This window comes from Varroa destructor, unplaced genomic scaffold (assembly GCF_002443255.2).
Source record: "Varroa destructor unplaced genomic scaffold, Vdes_3.0 BEIS01000007.1, whole genome shotgun sequence".
Taxonomy (NCBI): domain Eukaryota; kingdom Metazoa; phylum Arthropoda; class Arachnida; order Mesostigmata; family Varroidae; genus Varroa; species Varroa destructor.
Genome location: NW_019211460.1, coordinates 17,698,873 through 17,720,022, shown reverse-complemented (window position 1 = coordinate 17,720,022; position 21,150 = coordinate 17,698,873). Strand labels below are relative to the sequence as shown.

Sequence of the window (21,150 nt, the reverse complement as noted above, 5' to 3'; positions counted from 1 at the left end):
TAGGGACCAGCAAAACATAAAAAAGTGCGAGATCATTGGAACTGACCCATTCGTAATTACTAGAAGCGAAAAACACTCTCGCACAATCTATAGTTTGATAAATATAGTGATTTACTATATTTTCTGAAACTTACCTTAAGTAACTATGTAAAACTCAATTATAGTATAGAGGTATGTGTAAATACAAAAGTAATTTTAGGTGCAAGTGGTAATTGCGCCACGGAGTGTTGAGCCGGAAGCAAAGTGCTCTTTACGTCTGTTAAAGTTGATTTTTTGATCTAACGTAATTTTCTTTTATCTTTAATAGGTAACAGAATAGATTTATGCAAACCGAGAGGCGCTGTAAGCCTATTATAGTCCAGGTTTCAGCTCAAGCAGGATTACTTTGCCGTTTCCAGTCTGTCACAATATCACTATTTTTGCATAGTTTTCGACACTCCTCTATGGTTAATATGGATATAGATTATGTAATCTATTAATTCTCTCTCTCTCTCTCTCTCTCCCTCCCTCCCTCCCCTCTCGAAAAATCTCTATCCAGTTATCGTATGGGCCCATAGACAACGCCCAATTGGCCAGATACGTTCATCATATACAGCCATGGCATGTTGTGCGCGGCGTATCCCAAAAAATGAACCAGTCAAAAACCTCCAAACCACAAAAAAACGCCGAAGATTGTCTTAGTTTAAGGCCATGGGCAGCAGCAGCGACAGCAGAGCAAAGGCGTCCAATAAGAAAAAACAAACATCAATATGTCGATTTATCTTCGGTTCTGCTCGACAGCAACGGACTCCATGGCCATTTGCTCTTGTTATTGGTAATAAACCTGCACTAGTTGTAATAGTATTAACAGGAGTAACGAAGAAGCCTAAAAATCCACAACGCCTTCAGCGGCTTAGAACTTTTTTCTTTCAGCTGGCTTCACGATTTCCTGCCTCAGCCACTACTCCGACTGCTGCCCATGTTATCTTTAGGTTTGCCCGATCGTTCTCGAATGGAGCACATTTGCCCATATCGCTGTTCTTCTGCTTCATCCTTATATCGATGTCGCCTTGTCGAAGCGGTGATTGCCCTTTCAACTGCGCTGTCTGAGAACATTTGGTCAGAGATGGGCGGAGTAGTCCAGAGGACACAAAAGACGGTCTGGCGTTGCGGTTTCGCCCTTGTTCAATTTACATTTTCCCTCTCAACTTGAAAGGAAGCGAGCGGATGGTAGGATTCAGCTTGCGGCGGCCACGACGTTCACGATATCTTCAGATGTTGCTAATTTTATTTTGATGCCTAAAGGACGTTTGTTTTTCGTTGTCACTATTGCGGCGTATGTCTTTATTGCCATATGCTGAAAGGGGGAAAGATAATCAGCGAAAAAGCTACAGATGACGCCACTAATGTAGACGGACTCTGGTTAACGCTGGCCATAACGCCACGTCAGCGAACGATGTATATATTTATTGAACAACGATCTCCACACGCTTGGATCACACACGGGAACTTCTGTCTGTTTTGCATGCTACTAGTCGTCTTGCTTTAGATTGACGGATTGCTAAATGTATTTTATTTGATCTCTCTCAAAAATCCCATTTACTTATCACATTTCCTATTTACGCATTTCCCCGATTCTAATTGTAAATACTATCTTATATAATTGTGAAGTTATGGTCAGTAGTTATAACGGTCGCCGCGCAGTCCATAGATCCAAACTTAAGTTAACTTGAACTTGAAAAAGATGCCGCGTGGGCATGATGTAGTGGTCACGTGCCCACTAGGTAAACTCAATCATACGCGAGGCTGTCTGGGTGTGAAAGCGGAAAACCTTAGGACTAATTAATAAAGTGTCGTATTGGTAAAAAGTGATGCTTGAGAGAGAAATTGACAACTAGTTCGTTTTAGTTTTAATGGAGGTTAATTCGGCCGTCGGGACTCGGTCCGACGCTTGACTCACACGTAATAGATTTCGCCTTGGTGACAATCATCCGTAAAGGTATCATTCAAGCCATCTCAAAAAAGAAGTTCAACACCGAACGCAGATACACTTTATTTAGTCCTGAAAGGGGCACACGTCTAAATTAACGCTTAACTAAGATACTGATATTATAATTACGCGTTGCAAACAAAGCTAACGGCATCAAACCAAGTAACCTTCGGCACAGTTTCAACCATGTCAGTCGGCAAGATACAACGATGTATAAATTTTCAACAGTTTATTTTCATACAACCGTAATTTAAACTATATTCGCGAGTTCTTTTGTTGTCTTTCTCCTTTTTTGTTGTGGCCCGGCCATGTTCCTCTACTAGGCGCCTTTGTCTTCAAAATGTTTCGGTGAAAGGTCGGCCCATTTAGAGAAAATGTCATTGTTGTTTTTGCTGCTACTGTTGTTGTTACTAATATCGTTATTGTTGTTGTCGTCGTCGTTGAGGTTAATGTGCTGGCCGAAACGTGTCCCCGAAGTTAGCCCACGGCCTGCCCGCCTTCACTGAAGGCATTCAGTGAAGGCGATGTGCACATATCTGCGTGGGTGTATTTATATGTCGTGTTGCGTTGAGTAAAGTAAACGGATCGCAACTTTCCCTCATAGCGCATGGGGTTGAAGTCTGGCGTAATGTGTACGTTCGTTGTACGCGCCGCTAGCGAGACTCTTCGTTCCCATTTTTAATGGGTCCCATGCCTGGTCTCAGCTTCGTTCAGGATCTCTGGTTTGGGATTTTGAGTCGCCGACGCAACCACAATCTGCTTCGGCTATACTCGTCTTTGCTAGCGGTGCTGATGCTCTCGGGTCAGTAGCAGGCGCATCTCGCGCTGCCTCTAGCTGAAGATAAGAGATGAGTTATGAAGTTCGCGACAACAGGGGCCACCGACTTGACTCCTCTAACGCGGACGCTACCGACGGCACTAGCAGGAGTTTCGGCGACCGACGGATGCGGCAGCGAGAATCACAACTCGGCGACAACGCCTACCCATGTCTGTTATGGCGGTGCGGCTGGAAGTAACAACGATGGAAAAACTCATGAATGCAGTTGCTGGCGTTCAGCTATGTCGATGACGGTTGCGGATAGGAGGACGGCTAACCTCTCGTTGAACCCTTCCGACGCGGGGGGGCGCTACAGCCGTTGAATTGTCATGCCGCTGTTCTATCTGTATGCGGCTCTGCATTCTACAGTCGTCGTTGACGCTTTGTGCGTGAGTCGGTACGCGTCGGTGCCTTTGCCAGGGTCACGTGACCGGTGGCATCAGTGAAGCGCGCTGAGACATTCGTTTCCGGAGAAATGGAACGCAGTCAATTGAGAGCATATTTTTCATATACATGTTGGACATAAGCATGAAAAGACCGCAAGTGATCAAATGAACAATGACTGCAATAGTGTGATATATAAAGATACAATAGGAAGGAACTATTACAGCCTATAATTCGCGCGAGAGATGTTTGGCCTTTAGCACCTACACAAAAAACGATTGTAATAGCTAATCCATTATCAGTGCTGAGAGTACTCATGTTTACTGATTAGTAACTAATACTTAAGCACATATGTTCAATGTTAAATAACACTGTTTTTCTAAGTTAATGTTGAATCAAAGCGAGCCGGCCCATTTAAGGGGATCATATGGGGCAGTAATCTGTGAAGAGAAAACCGATAGCGGATGCCCGATGCCATGACATATCGCCGCTGTTCTGACTTCGAATGATGATTGATTGTACGGAATGGGTGAGACAGAAAGATCGCCATGTTCCTCAATCTCCTCTCTGTCTCTCACAAAAATGTCCATTTTCTTACAATGACAGCACACAAAAATATGTTCGTGTCTAGAAGTTGGGGACGGTTAAAAACCCTATCAATGTGATGTAAGTAGCAGTTTGCAGTAAAACCTGATTACGGAATGCTACCTAACGAGGTACATTCCGTATGTTTCTTTTTTTTTAAATATAGGACAGGGGACTCGGACTATGGATTGCTTCTTCTTGATGTGGTTCTTTTACAGTGGGTGTGCTAAGGACTTAAACTGTATTTATGCCCATAAAGTCATTGACCCAATTATGATCCTGTTTCCGCTGTAAAAGGTTCACCTACATTCACCCTAACATGAAAAGAATGTTTTAATCCACTGAAACTATTTAATTTGTACTCTGTATTTTTTCTCGTATCGGTATTAATTAACAGAGTGTTCATTAGTCGATACAACATGAGAGTTTGGGTTCTGTGTATGCTTCTGAACGCATCTCTTAAAATATATACTTGGTGGTTGCAGGTTATATATGACAGTGAGTTACCCGTCACAGTAAGAAGTTTCATTTTTAATAACCGTTTTACAATCATATTGTGTAAGTCACCTGAGTGCATAACGTATAGATGGGGCCTCAAAGGGCGCGAAATCCCTTTAGAATAGCTACGTTAAATGGATACAGAGGTAACGATTCCAATGTTCAGCGACCGAAGTCTAAGATAGGAGTATATATTCGTGCTCATTTTGGGTGTGATTTGAAAATCGTTCAATTTCTCGGATTGCCTCTAACTTCAGAATTGCGTGTCGTCCAATAAAGCTTTATCGTAGCAAGCGTTTGCCGGTTGCTCCGACAACCGTAATGCCAGCAGTCTTTCATAGAGGTCAGCGTGGTCAAAAGAGCCTAACAAAGGATGACACACATCTCTACTCCCGCAACTATATATATATATATATATATAGATATATGAACTCAATAGCTACTATCAACACCAAGAAGCCGAAAGCTTGTAACGCAATCGCGTAAATCAATTGGACTATCTTTCTTTTAGCAGTCTGCTGAGAACTAGGGTAGTTTGCGGCTATCGTTAAATCCTCGCTTGAACTCAGCGAGCGAGCTGGCCTATTTTTGAGATCGAGCCAATTGCCAACCTGGTAGAAAGAGAAACCGGCAATAATAATCCGTAGACTTATGGCTTATGCGACTCCAGGCAAGTAAGCGTTGCTTTGGAACGCTGACTCCTTTAGAGGCTGGTTTTGACCGGTTGTAGGTCCTGGGAGTGAGCCAGCAAAGTTGAAATCAGGTGCCTCGTTAGAACCAATTGTTTGGGCCTTAGTATGTGTAAGTCGACATGCGTGATCCGTGTTTGTAAGACTATAGGCGTCCGTGTAGTGGCGACATCTTGCGCAGTCCGTCAATTCAATCTGTTTTATAATCACCGGCAGCTGATTTTTAAGCCTTCGCCAAACAAAAAGCTGTAAAGCTCCATATAGCTTATATATATATATATATATATATTATGCTGAGCCTGTTATGCATATATTCGTAAATTATATGATATAGTTGGCCAATCATAAGATAACAGCTTCGTTCGACTTGGTTTCGTTACGTAATAGTGTATCGGAAACGTTCCTTTTTGTTGATCCTCTCTATCCCCTTCATCCTTTAACATAATCAAGGTGCGTTCAACTAGTAAGACTATTATATACACACGATACGTTTCCGAAATAAAAAGGTTTTTAGAACAGCAGAACCTTTGCAGAACGCTTTTAGATTAGTAAAATATTATAAAAACATGTAAATCTACGTTGTTCTATATAGAAAAGTCCGAAACGAAATAAGGCCACACGTGTCATATTAATTATAGCACGAAAAATAGAATGACTATATCGGTAATAGACGAGCCCTATAACATGTAGCAGAACGCAAATTGCTCCGACATGTGTGACCGACTAGTTCCTTTAAATGTCGACACTATTCGAAAACCACTTGATGGTCGCCGGACGGTTCCGCTCGCGTACATCGTCCGGAGCAAAGGTGAGCTCGGAGTAAGGTGTAACACAATCCATCCTGATTAGCGTACAACCGAAATGACTGAGGTACGAAAGCCGAAGCGAACTTTCGGCGCCTACATACAACGAGACATAGACATTCTTCCACTCTGTATCTGTAACAACAATAACACTCAAACTGACTTTGATGACCTCTCTCTTTAATAGGAATCGAGTACCTTTTTCATTTAAGGTGTACAGGCAAATGTTAGCTCAGTCACCCTGTGAACTTTCATGAGCACGACTGTGAACAAACGGACTGGCCGCAACACCGATCGGGCAACTAATGCATTACGTCCTATGCAGCCTATGGGGGTTCTCGAGGTACATTTCTAGCGGAGGTGTCGGCAGACAAGGTCACCGTCCCTTACAGACAACAATGGCACGCAACAGCGGAGGCAACTTCAACAGCCTCCAAGAACCCAGTCAGCAACAAGGCGTTATAAGAAGCAGTTGGTATACTTGTATTCGGATTGGATGGCGATGAAGATGGTGACTCCTGTTTTGGTCGAAGCCGTGTAGCCAGAAGCCTTGGAGTCACTCCAGTTCGATTAGTTAGTTATCTCAAGTTAAAAATCGTTTGAAAAATGATCTTCGGCCGGTCCCTCGATACGGTCGGTCTTCCACGTTGAACACGAAGTTAGTCGGTTTAGGTCTTCGTGAGTCTGTGAAGCAGCCGAAAAGGGGAGCGAAGTAAGTTGTTTTACTACACCGTCGTTGATATCGTCGTTAATCTTAAGGACTTTGTCTGTTCGACATATGAAAACATGCTTCCATTCGAGTTACTACTTACACATGTGGAATGGGAAAGGTTGTAAGTCTGGCTTGATTTCACTTAAAATTGAACTCGCCTCTTTAACATTGACTCGTAACGAAAAAGATCGAACGCGTTCATTGTACGAGTGTATGTCGGATGTTCGCAAAAAATTCCGTGGGAATGGCCTATAGTTAGAACGCTGTGAGTATCGCCAACGCGGATAGTCCCGCTCGTTATTTCCATTTAATAATAATTGTTATAATTACCAATCTATCGTAATATGCGGGAGAGTAGCTTACGATATTCTTGGGAGATCTGGTCGCCTATTTGTTGTTTTTGCTTCGAAGGCTCACCTTGTTTGAAATTATCAATTGATCGACCGCACACGTTACCAATTTATAAGGCAGGCTCGATATTTCGCTTTAATAATTCCTTATTTGATCTACAAGAAGCATAAATGCGATTATGTTTACTACGAAGCAGACATTGTGACGTTGCGTACAACGCACTCAATTCCATTATGTTAAGTTTTAAAAAAAAAGAATCTATTACAGAGTCAAAACATCAACTGCGTTGTGCAGAGTGACCTCTCCCGTCTTGCGAGGCGTAGACTTGAAGAATTGTGTGCGTTTTAGTCGCGAGCCAATCTTCCCTAAACGGATAAATCGAACAGGTCCATCTTGAACAGATTTTTCGGCGTCCTGAATTTCAAATTTTCGGTCAGTTCGTCTGGATGATGACTGACGGCCGATTTTCGTGACTAGCTGGATTAAATGTCATTTAATTTTATGTAGAAAAGTTACAAAAACGTACCTGACGATTTTTGTGATTTTTTCTTTAGCATACTGCTTACCTTCATCAGCTGAAATTTTCGAAAAACATCTATTTGCTTTGAGAGGTATGTGGGCATCATGTCATTTAGTTGTTAACTGAGTGATTGTGTTGGCTGATTACAAATGCAGCGCGTGGATGCTAAAATGATTGGCAGACCTTTTGTTCCTTTCCCTATGTCAACGAACACGACGGCATCGGTAGACGCTGTGACGGATTGCGAAAGTATTCACCTTAAAACAAGGTCGGGTGCCACGGCCCGACGACTCCTGCACAGTCGAGATGGTTTTGTTTTCTTTCGCTTCTTACAACTAGTACAAAGGCAAGACGTCGTATCGATCAAGCCATCGATACCGACCGACTCCGCCATGTAATGAGTTACACTTTTAAATGTAATTTATTGTAAAATGATAAATACATGATTGACTGCTCGAGTTCAGCGCATGTGGCTTGTTAGCGTCGTGCTTCTTTTGGCGCCACCATTCGTTTCAAGAGACACACTGTTCACCTTGAATGCATGAGATACACCTTTATAGTTCTGTTCGCAATAGGACAAGAACGCTGTTTCCAGTCCGCCTAAGCCAGCTAGCCCACTGTGGCTGAACCGTTTCGATGCCCACCCTTAGCTCATACGTTACAGGTTATAGAGTAGAGATAAAATACGACTGTAATTATAAAAATTCGACACTAACTAAGCCAATCGACAACCGCGCCCTGGAAATCCAATCTGTGACTCTCTATACAGCTGGAGAAGTGTTTTTACCTTTCAGTCTACCGCAGTTACACAAATACAACTAGTTGTTCTATATGTAAAACTACAGGACTGTAGAAAAACAAGATTCATAAGCGTTAAAAATTCAAGGGATCTAGACTATTGTTTCTCTTTTAGCTCGCTTCGTTCGATAGCGATGGGAAATTAACGATCCAAATTAGCTAGAAAGGTATAGATGATATTATTTTTTTTAAATTGATCTCTTTTCGTTAGTATCATCATCTGGTAACGAGTACCCCTGCAACTAATCGTCCACGAAAGCCGACGAAATTCGCCAGACGATCCAGAGCGACCGCACGGTTTAAATGGCGTCGGCATAGGTCTTTTTCCCGTGGGCACCGTTGGTACCGCGCAGCCCCTAATTGGATCTTGCGCTTGATATTACCAATACAATAATAAATCTGCGTAAATTCTGTAGGCAGCGACGGCAGCGGTAACAACTGGCCTGCGATCAATCGCACAATCGAAAAACTTCTCAGCGCGTATGGTCGGTTTTTGCCAAAAAAAAAAAAAAAAACGCGGTTCTATCACGCATTTATCTGCTGTGGAGATTTAACTCGTTGATAGCGTCTACTCGAAAGATATATGGGCTCAAGTATAATGCCATGAGAAGAAGCAACACGAATTGTACATTATTAAAAAACAATGATATTGTTCTGTAAGTCTAAAAATTGTGTGATATTAAAACATTTATCGATGACGCCGGTAATGGTGCAACGTATTTTTGTATGTGAGTGACCTAAGCGAATTGGACGCTGAAATCAAGATGACGGGAACATGCATTTGATACTCCCGGTTCGTTTGGGCCTTGTACAAAATAGCGAAATCGTCACTGGCTGACATTTTACTCATAATTATATCTAAATACTATTTCGATAGTGTACGGTATTCTGGCGTCTTTTTGCATATAATCCCCGATGTGTAACGTTGCGTTATTAATTTCGACGGACTATGTATGACTAACTCAGGCTTTGTTTGTATAGTACTAGTAAATTCATGCTGAAGTACTACGGCGTCGAAGTACAAGTTTGTTGGTGCTGTTAAGGATTTTTTTTAAAATTTCTGAAGCTTTTCGGGTTATTCAAATCTGTTATTAGGCTGTGTTACTTAAAATGATATTAGCTGGTTTGACTTCACTATTTTATTATACATTATTAAACAAACCTAGGTATATTAATGAACAAAACGTTTTTAGGGGGCAAGTGTTAGTAGATTTGGACGTTTCGGTGAAGATCCTAGAGGATTTTACTAGTGACCGTTACTTTGTGTCATCACCGCTAGGTGCCGCTTCATGGATGCACCTAATACCCGTTCTAGCTTGCTGAAAGACCGTTCGGAACACTTGGAAAACTAGAATAAATATATTCTAAATACCTCGATAGTAGACAGGCATGAGCGTAGAGAAGAACAGCCATTTCTGGCTCTCGAAACCGTTTCATGTAGGCAAAAACTTTTAGCGTTCCTTTGTTACTTTCGTGTCGTACTAGGAGTAAAGATGTGTTCTACTGCATTTACGGAACACAGAACGTCTCGGACAAGATACCATAATAATATAGTGGCTTGAACGATTATCACTGTATAAATCGAACCGTGACTTCAAATGATGACTACAATAATTTTACTTTTTTTTTTTTTAATACTGTGCACGTATTGTATGGACAAATAAGATCTTCGGATTTGTTGCTCGCCATGTTCCTTCGGCTGTTTTCTACAGTTACATTGATTGAGTCATAATGTTCCTTTAACACATGTTCTTTAGAGCATATTAGCCTCGTCGAGATCGTCTTTGTTCTGCTTTACCATCTCCACGACATCAATACGATACGATTTAGCTTAATAGCGGTAATGATTTTACGAAGCTCACTTCGTTCGCAATAGCATTTTAATCTTATTTCTACTGCAGATCTCTTCGTCATCCCGTTTTTGCCTGTATTCTTACGCTGTTTTTTTCGTATCTCACGGTGGGCTCCCGCAGTACTCTCACGGTGTACCGTTCAGTCGCTTACCACCGCTGTCGTGACGGTTTGGCTATCTTGTTTGTTGCTCTTGTTTTTCAAAGCTTCTCTCCCGTTTACCAAGGTCAAAGTAACAACTGAGCCATAAGCCGCTACAGCTGCGTAGTGGTAACGGCGTCAGCAGCAACTTAAACGGGGCGCAATAGCCGAGCATCCGCTGCGAACGACTTCCTTTCAGCGTGCCAGCGGGCGCTACGGCAATGGTTACTGTCGTTGACGCAAAAGCAGTAGTGGAACTGGGAAACTGCGTTGAGCCGATCTCTCCTTCTTCAGTGCCCGTTTCGCTTTGAGTTCGCCGCTATCGGCGCGACCCCTGCTCTGGCCCACCCGTCCCGTTGACGTTAGATTACATAAATAAAATCATTTGGTATCCAACAGCAGCAGCAGCAGCAGAAACAGAAGTTCAGCGGCAGCCATAGTTACTGTAGAAATGGTATCACAGTACACACAGTTTGACATGTTTGCCGCGAGCACTCAATAGTCAAACTGAAGTGTGGCAGTAATGCCGCCAGGGTAAGTACGAGTGAAACGCATGCGTATGTCGAACAGAAACTGGGAATGGGGAAAATTTCGGAAAGCGTAGAGGTTCAGCTAGAGGAACATTTAAAGAAGAGAGGGAGATACAAAGACAGAGTTTGATTATTAATCGGCGCCAAAATGTCTTGCAATGAAATCGCCGTGAGCGATCGCGTCATCGTTATTATTGCCGGCCCACTGGTTATGCATTAACAAGTTGTAAGATAAATTACCCTTGCCTCTCTTGTTCGTTGTCTGTCGCGGTCTATTTTTCGCTCGTCCATTGCGACATCTTGCGGCCACTTTTCCGTGACACTGTGTAAACAGATAAGTGGGGCTTGCGCTGCTTAGGTGGGCGTCAGCGACGACTGGAGCTCAACTTCGAGCTTCATTTTCGGCCCGCCGCTGTTCGGCGAGCGTGTGACATGGCCAAGGATACGAACGAAACGTAACCATTCCGTTACGTTCAAATAGAATCTCTCACTTTTTTTTATTTACATTGCAAAACCCAAAACGGTAACGATAGTGGATCGTCATTGTGACAGGCTGCTCTCGCACTCTGGCTTTTTACTTCCCGCTCTCTCATTTTGAAGTTGGCGCCGTTGCTGATTTTGATCTTGCTGTCATTGATCCTTTCTCAGAGATACAGATGTCGACTGGGCATCCCCGTAAGCGAAGCATCCGAATGCTTAAACGTCTTGAAGCGTCTCAATGTAATCATTCAACTAATGAGATGATGCGCCGTGACTCAACGGCGCGCTTTCAAAACGAAGCGAACGGATATCTCTGCCAGTGAGCGGCTTCATGTGCTACGGTCTCAATCAATTTCACCCTCAATGAGTGACACAAGAATAAAAAATGCGCCATCTGCTAGAGGAAATACAAAATGAATTGAGAGATAAGAGACACGAAATTGTCAATATGTAGACTAGACGTAACTCTAATACGTAGTATCTATCTATACTGATCTTTTTGCATCGCCTCAAATCTTACCAAATCTTCATTTTTCGTTATTAAATCAAATATCTGTAGATGAATGGCGGCGACAGGTCCTTGGTACGTTGTAGGAGAGTATCTGGCAGACGTTGACCCACCCATTTTGATTTAGTAATCGATGTCTTGATGCGGAAAAAGTTTTTAAACATAGCCGCAGATATGATAATATTGAGCCCCTTCAAACTTCTCGATGCAGCGTAAATTATGAGAGAAAAATCATCATGAGCCATCGACGCAAAAGGTAGCTGAAGGCTGTCGTTACTACTGAATCAGTTTTTGTATAAAATCATTTTTCGTTAAAAAATATTTCATAGAATAATTCGTCTATAGAAGATCTCAAAAGAAAGTTTTCTTAGAATGTTATAGTTATTTTTACATGTATTAAGTACGTTAAGCGACGTGTAGCCAACTAGTGGGAGTGAGCATGCATCGTAGTCAAACACACGAGAGTTTGTGAACAAACTTATATATATATATATATATATATATATATAAGTTTATTTTTAAAACAGCAGAACGTTCTTTTTGCTGCTGTTAATTAAGATTGCCTATGTAGACTTAACTGTCTGCTGACAATTGGAACATTCAACATGCACATTTTATAAAATAAGCTTTTTTAAGATAATTATTCTGCTTCGCTCATTGCAAATTAGCCAACGCTTTCTAGCGAAAAGCGTTCGGCCTTTACTGAACGATGTCTATACAACGAATGCGAAACCAATGTACTGCTTTTACTTTGCCCCACACTTCTAGGGCATTCTCACTAAACGAGTCTAGTTTCCTTGTATCAATCGCAGGGTCTTGACTTTTGCCGTGCTTGTGTACAAAACGAATGTGCCGTTTTTCAGGACTGTCCGACCTTTCTGGTTCGGCATAGCGCGTCCCTCGTGTGGCCATGATTACGCTCCCAAAAAAGGCCGAATTCCTCATCCTTTTCACGTTCATTTAAAACACTCTAAACTTTAGCGTTGAGCCCTAGTTACGGCAGCTTTTCGCTGTCAAACGGTTTATAAGGTCTGCTGTTCTTCTAATTCTATGGGTTTCTAGAATTCCAGGGATACTAACAGCTTTGGGGGACAGGGCTATTATAGACATAATTTGAAATCCCTTCACGTGTCTGCAGCTTGCATCTACAAACCGTACCAGGTACTATGAAATTTGAAGGTAAAAGTGGCCATCGATATGAACCTGCCCAAAGGTTCCAGCCGAAACTTTTGAGCCAACCCGTTAGGTTCAATTCGGTCCGGTTCTGCTCCATTGAACATCAACTCCAGCTAAGCCATCGAGTAAATCAGGCATTTTTCTCGATTTTATTAGGACGACATACGATATCGATCTTCGTTTGAGGCTACTTGTCCTGCGTGCGCGCAGCCGTACCCGCATGTACATTCTGAGACTGCGCATTACTATATCTCATGAATTATACTAGTCAGTTTTATGCGCTATTTCGTCGTATCAGCTTCGTGAATCAGCTCCGCAGAAAAAAGGGGCTAGGGGAATAAAGAGAGGTCAATATTTTACCATTGTCCAATGAATGCAAAATTATGGATCGCCGAAGAATACACTTCAAGCTTGAAAACTTCTCAACAGCTCGGAACTACCCACCCTATCCACTACTATCCACACCCCTCGCATCTACTAAATTGCGAGAATTTAAGTGTTGCTAAGGGCATCTTCGTTGTGTGTGGTTACAGTCTGTACTAGTCTGAATGACACTAGAATTAACCGAAATTTCGTGGTAAATTCGGTTCAAATTATACAGACATGCATTGACTCACAGTGCGTTAGCTAAAACCTGAAAAAAGGCTAAATTATCGACCCAAAGCCGGCTGTTTGTCCTTTACCAAGATCTAATACCAGTGTTTAAATCATCATAGCTACGGTCGCAAACCAGGACGAAAACTACGTCCCTGGAAAAATACTAATAGGGGAACCCGTCAAATATCCGTACGAGATCGAGAAAATGCGCGATGCCACCTTATCACGTCGATGCTACTGCGGCTTTGAATTGTAAATGCTCTCACTGTGAACCGATTTCAGTCTGATTGCACACAAGTCATAAAAGTGGGGTACTATTTGGAAAATCCTGCAATTTAACACAAACACCTAACTTCAATCCATATGAATGAATGTTTCGAGTTTCAAGACCGATACTGTAATATGGTTTTAGAAGCTGCAGCGCGAAAAAATTAAGTGCCTTTACATCCTCTTTCAAACTAAGATTTCTGCGTGTTCGAAAGTTTGATAGGCAAACATATTAGCACTATTATACCATCACGGAGATACACCCTCATACAGATACAGACGTCGTCCGTTATCTATCTACGACAGATGAGTGGGGAGACAACATCTATCAGAGTGTAATGAAGTTCAGTAGGATCTTGTTGGTGGAGAGGCTACGTGATAGCGGTAGGTTAGCTCTAATTTTCAAATTAGTTTGCTTAAACTTTATTAAAAGTTATTGATCAACAACCAGATAGGACAAAGCATCAACGTATTACATCTGTTAAGCGATGATTGGTTACCTTTTCTCTTCAAGGCGATGCAGAAAACAGGTTTGTATTATTGCAATAAAGCGCAACAATCCGGTATGAAGAACGAGTCAAATACTTCTTCAAGACGTTGAATGGAAATAGTTGATCTTTTTCTCTCCTGTGTGATTTTGCTGTTTGGGAACCTGATTTTGCTATCCGGCTTTAGAAGATGCCGAACGAAAAAACAGTATTCGAGCCTATTTAAACACCAATTATTTAATGGATACTAAACTGAATGTATTTGAAATGAGTGAAAGCATTCTAATACTGCAAAACTAATTAATTAAAAAAAATATTATTATTATAAATGAATTGAAAATTAAATGAATTAAGTACGAAAGGCAGTAACCAAAAAATTAGCAATATCCCCATCGGTTGCATTGTGCCTTATATATTTATTCGTTGAGCAAAATAGCCCTTGCACATCTACATTATGTTATCATACAAAATACTATAGTAATCTTCCAGCACAAATATTGTATATTGCCCCGCCCTCCAGATCATAGGCAACACTTACTTCTATCACCCGCAGAAATGTCCAGAAACAAACTGCTAATCATTACATATAAGTAGTGATTGGAGAATCCCGGTTGGATGCCGGCATCCAGCACGAGCATTCTCTTCCCAAGCACGTGCACGCTGCACATGTTTAGGGCATGTGCACGGTCCGCAGCATCTTCCGCCATTGTCGTCGATCTAGTCTTCATTGATTCGATCGCAGTCATGAGCAGGTTTCACCCACCGGCTTCCATTAGAGGCTTCGTCCCATCACAGTTCCCCGGTCCGTCGGATCGCTGCTGTACGTTCTTTCACTGTCCCCTTTTGATTTTTTCTTTCCCCCACATGGGTGGCACAAACTCCATCGACAAAAGCTTAGACAGGCAGTTGATATCTTATCACCATTATCCGGGGCACAGATTCGACGGTAGACTCCCCGTCCAACACCAGCAGCAGCAGCAGAAACTTGTGACTCTCATTCGGCTGACACTCACCTCCTCCCCTTAGTTACCTCCGACACACCCCTGTATTACTCTGGGCAACACTCCGTCACCGCCTCACCAACAGCCCAATTCCCATTTCCACTCTTTCTTTACCGACGGCAGCAGCCCCAAAAGCTAACAGCTTTTCTAGTAGCACTGACTGTTCCCAAGAGCAGCAGCAGCAGTATTCGGGAATGCCCCAATCCCCAATTCTGCTTTCTACTGTGGGGTCCTGGCCCCGGCACCATTGCGGGTTGGCTCGACGGCCCATCGTATCCCTACGGCCTGAGCTGGCTTCCTTCGAACACTCTATTACCAACCAACCATATTGAGATAGCCGCTGCTAACGCTCCCGTTACCAATCCCGCCGCACTGGTGCAAGATTCTGTCCGTGTTCCCGCGAAATCCAAAGTTGTGATTGCCGGGAGAGGGTAACTCTCGCCGTTAGCGTTCACTTTATGAGACAACTTTAGTCGTCTCTCACTCGAACTACCGATGCTATTCCTAGTGGTCATAGCTTGTCAATTCCTCTCCTGCAAGTTCCTGCTACTAGCTAAAGAAGAAAAGTAACGAGACGAGATCAGCCAATGTTATCATCCCCTTTATGTGTGCACATGAATGATTTAGTTGATACCGGCGAGACTAGAACTAAAAAATAGCACAATCTGTTTTGAGATCGTAACGAAAACTAATAACTGTAATAATAATAGTTTCACTATTTTAACCAATCTAATTCTTATTCATTCTACACTCCATATTTACACTAGGGCAAAGAAAGCTACGGTTTGTGCTTAAATGGGGTTATTAACATTACACAAAGCAAAACGGTCGTCGAATTTTTACTATCAAGTTGATTTCGTCCTGAAGAACTGTGCCAGTCTGTGTGAATACGTATTTACGCGTAATTTTTGTATTTCAACAATCGGGAGAGGTACTACACTTTGTGGTAGACATCCTAACGCGAACTAAGGAACACATCATCATATACTGACTAAATCTTCTCAGTGAGATTCGGCCGCTATCCGGGCGTATCTGCCGCACCCTGCTAAACTTCCTCGCTGAAATGAAGAGATGTGGCAATTACTCAGTAGCTATGTTTCAATACTTTCCCTTTTTATTTAATGATGTATAGATATAATGCACTCTTCTAATGTTTGCTTCTTGATTGCATGAGTCGCTCCCAGTGAAATAGCTTCTATTCGGCCAACGATTTTCCTTCACTCCGTTGAACGATGTCCCTTCTTATATCATCCCTGATCGCGCAGTTAGCGGCCATATCAGCACTAGCAGTAACAGCCGCGACAGCCAAGCCCAGCTGGGTTCTAACCTTACTAACCGCCGCATAACAATCTCTTTTTGCCCAGCGGCGGCGGCGGCGGCGGCGGCGGCGGCGGCGGCGGCGGCGGCGGCGGTGGCGGCGGCACCCTCTTTGTAACCGCCGAACAATACTGCTCCTGACGCTTCCCATGGTCCCACAGCGGCCTCGATGCGCCCACTGAGAGAACGCCTCGGTCCTTTGGTCACTCTCCCCTTCAGGCACTCTCCCAGTCAGCCTCTTAGCGGGCGGTGGCCGCCCCCTCCTCTTTCTCCGACAGTGTCCTACCTTCTCTCCCAACGTTGCTTGCGCGAGGTTTGCCGCTCGCCAGCTTCCTAGTTTCTGTCAATTATCACCCAATTACCATCTCTTTCCACCAACATTGACTCTCCAACTAGGAACCTCTTTCCCGCCTGTTCTCCGCCGTTGGTGCCGCGGCGAACGGTACTCGCTATTACGATCGTCCGTAAGACTCCCAACCGGCGGTCCCGCTAGAGCGGAGTGGAACCAAATAGCAGAGCGCGCACACTGCAGGACAGCAAAAAGGTTTCGGTCCTAAATAGTGTCTGTTACCTCGTTTTAATAGAAGCTCTTCTGGACGGTCACGCGGTGGCTTCAGTGGTGCCGTCGTGAAGATCTAACAGTTGACAAATGATATTAGATTGCTTGTGAATTCTATGCTAATGTGGAATGTTTGTTTACATGGAAATGTGCAGATTGATTTAGACGTGCACTGGGACGGCAAAGTTTGCTAACAGTAACAACAACCTCGGTAATCCCGCATTCTGGGAAGCACTGGGTTTTACCAACCCAGGTTTAGTTTGTTTTGTAGTTAGTTCAGAAAAATCAGGCGCGTTTGTCGGGGACTGATCGACCTGCTAACTGTTGCGCCAAAAATCTACCTGCATCTAGCGGACACCAGCGTTCATGTCATTTATTGTATATAAATCATTTTTACGTAATATTCACTATTGCACGCATCAACGTAGATTTCCCTGAACTTCATTGTCTCATACCACAACGAGGTGCTTCATAATCCTAAGATAAGTGACATTCAGTCACGTCTGTCTTGATATACTGCCATAAATATGCAAGCGGGTTTGCTTTGCGTCACGCATACACAAAACAGACCGGACGGTGCAACTATTAAAAAATTATACTATATCTATTTACATAGTCAGCATTTGCGCGAACGCTACCCTCCCTACTCGCTCAGTGACAGCAATAGCATCTAGCGTGCCCGTACGTTAGTTAGTCAGTCACAACGCTGACGATTTTAGATTACCAGCGATTGTGTTTAGTTCGAGAAAACGATCAGACCAATTCGTCGCGCAAGCCCAATGATACAGCACGTTACGTTGAGCGTCGATTTCTCCTGCTTGTCTTCAGCTCTATAGGCCTATAGACGTTTCTCGTTACTACCGTTGCTAATTATAATACTACAACCTACTCCAGTGCGGTACACATAGAGCTCGTAGCCTCATTAGTCTGCGGCGGCCTGTCGCCGGCCGCGTACCGTACCGTAATATAACTGCTGCCATCCTATAGAGCTGCTCACGCGCTCTCACATAGATTCATATGATTGCGGAGCTCTTGCTGCCTACCGATGCGCCCCGTGCTTCTAGTAGCCTGCTAGCCGGTGCCCACTTGCCTTGATTGCTCCTTCTGACTCCACGCATCATCACGCACCGGCCGTGCTTCTGCTTCCGCCTGCAACTGCGCTGTAGCACGGCGGCTACGGCCACTCGTTTTTCGGTGGTGCTCGCTCCAAAGTGGCTAAACTCTGGGCGGAGCCTATAGGCGCCCGTTGTCATCCCAGCCGAGGCTGCGGCAGCAATCCGTGTCATCTCAACCGCCCCGGGACGGACCGATGCTCCGCCCTCTGCGCGCGAATCGGCGGCAGCGCCGCCGCTACCGCCACCGCCATCGTCAGCTAACCACTGCTGGGTTCCTGCGCCGAGCGCAGGCGAACCATCAGCGCGTTGCGATGATGGCGCGAAACGGCTGCCGTAAGAGCAGCAGTAGCCAGCGAGCTAAAGGCAGACAGACAGGCAGGGCGGTTAGTGAGCTGTGAGCACCACCAGCAGCGGCTATGATAACAGCGCTGAATGAGCGACAAACGGAGCACCGATGAAGACGTGCAGGGAGAACAGGCAGACTGCTGTGTAGCGAGTGGTGGAGCAACATCGCGCAACCAGTCGCGAGTAAGTAGCGGATGAGCGATCCACGATTCTGCTTACCCGGCTATTATCGACGACTAGCGACAGAGCGTCGGTAGAAGTACTGGACTAATAGATAGAGTGCGGAACAAACGTTGTGCGCTGGTGGCGGAGATTGGCGATATCTTTTGTGGCAACAAAACGCGCTGGTTCGACGCTGCGCCAGCAGAATCGCTGGTTTGTCCCTACTTGTTATTTTGGCGATAGTGCTGACAGAACCGGAGAGCTCCGCGATTGCTTCTGTTATTGGGCTGTTCGGCGTATTTGCTGATCTCGTCTGCTAACTGGGCGGCGAGAATCTTGGAAGAAGTACGCTGTTTACGAGTGCAACGAAGTTCAGGAGTGCAGTAAATCAGGGGGTGCAAGAAATCAGGAGTGCTGTGTATTCTATAATTGACGATAACAATAAGTTCAACGCAAGAAAGCCTCGTTGGTTCCTAACGCTGTCATAGCGTGTGCGTGTGTATGTGTATTTATCAGTATTCTAAAGTTCTGAAGAAGACTAGAATTTAGTCGGGGCAAGCGTGCTCAATTTAACAACGACACATGGTACGAAAACGGTTAAAAGTTAAAGCGAGTTTGGTGCAGCCTTTACGAATAGAAAAGCTAGAAGATTAATTCGAAGGCGAGTGCTTACAATTTCGAGTAGAAAGTGTAACCAGCCAATGAGGGCTGATGTCCTACTGTAGTTGTGAATCATAAAAGTTACTAGCTCAACATATATTCTTGTCATTTCTTTAATGAAGTGGTAACGGTTTTCGGCATCATTGTTGGCCTGTATACAGTGCTGCTGAAGGCTTAACAGCAACCGCCCTCATACCTCAACCGGTAGTTTAAGTAATTGAAAAAACACTCTGTTAAGAGACGGTAATCGGGGAAGCATTCACGCAACGTTTTCCACTATCAGCCATTTAATAGTACGCCCAAGCTGTTGGATTGAAGTGATTGAGAAGCCTGCTCCGGTGCGCAGATTCCCTTTCCTACGTCCGATCACCAAACCTCCAACAAAATTTTGACTAGACAAGTAGAGGGTGGGGCGTCAACAGCTGACGTTCTACGTCGGCTTCTGGATCTGATGGACTACCTAGCACCGCGGTCCATCATGATTCAGACGCAGTGCCTGCAGACGGCCACTAGCGGCACCAACAACAACAACAATAATAACAACAACCACACGTCGTCGAAATCATCGAAGATCTCATTTTCTGTGGCCTCGCTTTTGCGAGCATCGTCGCCCGCCGTCAAAGACGAACGTCCAGCATCGAGAGACTCCGCTGACCCCGATCATGATCACCTACCACCACGTCCTGATAGTCAAGAATACAAAGACTACAAGGAACGGGACACGAGCCAAGATGACGAGCCCGAACTTCACGTCGCCACTGACGACGACGAAGATCACGGCTCGCCGTCACCGTCACCCTGTGAGATGACCACCGACTCGAACGACCATGTTGATGACGCGCCGGCAACACCCATCAACCTCTCATCGAGTACCACGAACACAGTTACCCTGTTCGAAAACAGCCACGAGAGGCAAGCGGCATTCTCGGTCGATGGATTGCTGCGAGCACCTCACATTGGACAGATCGCGCAGCTTGATGCTGAGACCGCGGCAGCACTTCGTCTACCCGAGGGGTTTCCTGCAGCGATGCTGCCGCCACAACTAGCACCTTGGGCGGCACAGGCGGCCGCCCTCACCGCGGGCACGTTTCCTTGGCTACCACAGAGACCTTTCTCACCGAGTAAGTAATGCTTAAGACCTTATGTAAATGTAGGTAGCTTAAGTGTTAGGACACGTGATGGAGTAGTCTAGGTTCAAAACGGGCGTAAGCACACTTTCTTTCAGGAGGGGCCAGGAGGGGTGAGCGCCCCGAAAACTGTCAAGCATGTACGAAAAAGAAAGCAGCTTATTAAAACGAACGCATCTGTCGTGGATGCACCGATTTAGTAAACTACATTTGTAAGCTTGTGATACGAAGAAAAACTGTTAGAAATATATTTGTGACACCAACGCCTTACTCAATGAGGCTTACGATCTTAGAATGCAAAATCTTTGTGACTTGCAGTTGTAACTAGACAACACGATTTTCATTATTCTACACTGGTAGATTAATACAAAGAATTGATTAGGTCGTTCTATGAAATAGTTTTGTCGTCGCCACGCCATAAAAGAAAAGCACCTACTTAAAAAACACGCGGAACGTCCTGAAAGAGGTAGAACGACACATACAGATTTTTCTGCCGGTATAAACTCAAGTTTCTCCCGATGCACCAACAGCACTGCAGTGTCGCAGGCATAGGACGACTTCTAAGCGGGTTTGGATAAAGCCCGCAAGTCTTAGCTTAGTGGGTAACGTATTTGACCGCTAATTTCAAGGGCACGTCGTTGCTGGAAGCCAGCCATCTGCTGGAATGCTCGGACGTAAAATCTTGAAACATAGAGGTTAG

The 21,150-nt window shown here is 44.2% G+C and overlaps 1 protein-coding gene across 2 annotated transcripts in view; it reads left to right on the top strand.

Annotated features, from left to right (window-relative positions):
- Nucleotides 1-18,470: 18,470 nt before the first annotated feature.
- The window catches only part of LOC111254532 (uncharacterized), a 48,702-nt gene continuing 46,022 nt past the window's right edge, over nt 18,471-21,150 (top strand). For both annotated transcript variants that reach the window (XR_002675061.2, XM_022815470.2), the window contains exon 1: nt 18,471-20,444. Coding sequence is in view for 1 of the 2 variants with exons in the window: in XM_022815470.2 (XP_022671205.1) it covers nt 19,775-20,444 (670 nt within the window). In the remaining variant the exon portion in view is untranslated. The remainder of the gene's footprint in view (nt 20,445-21,150) is intronic.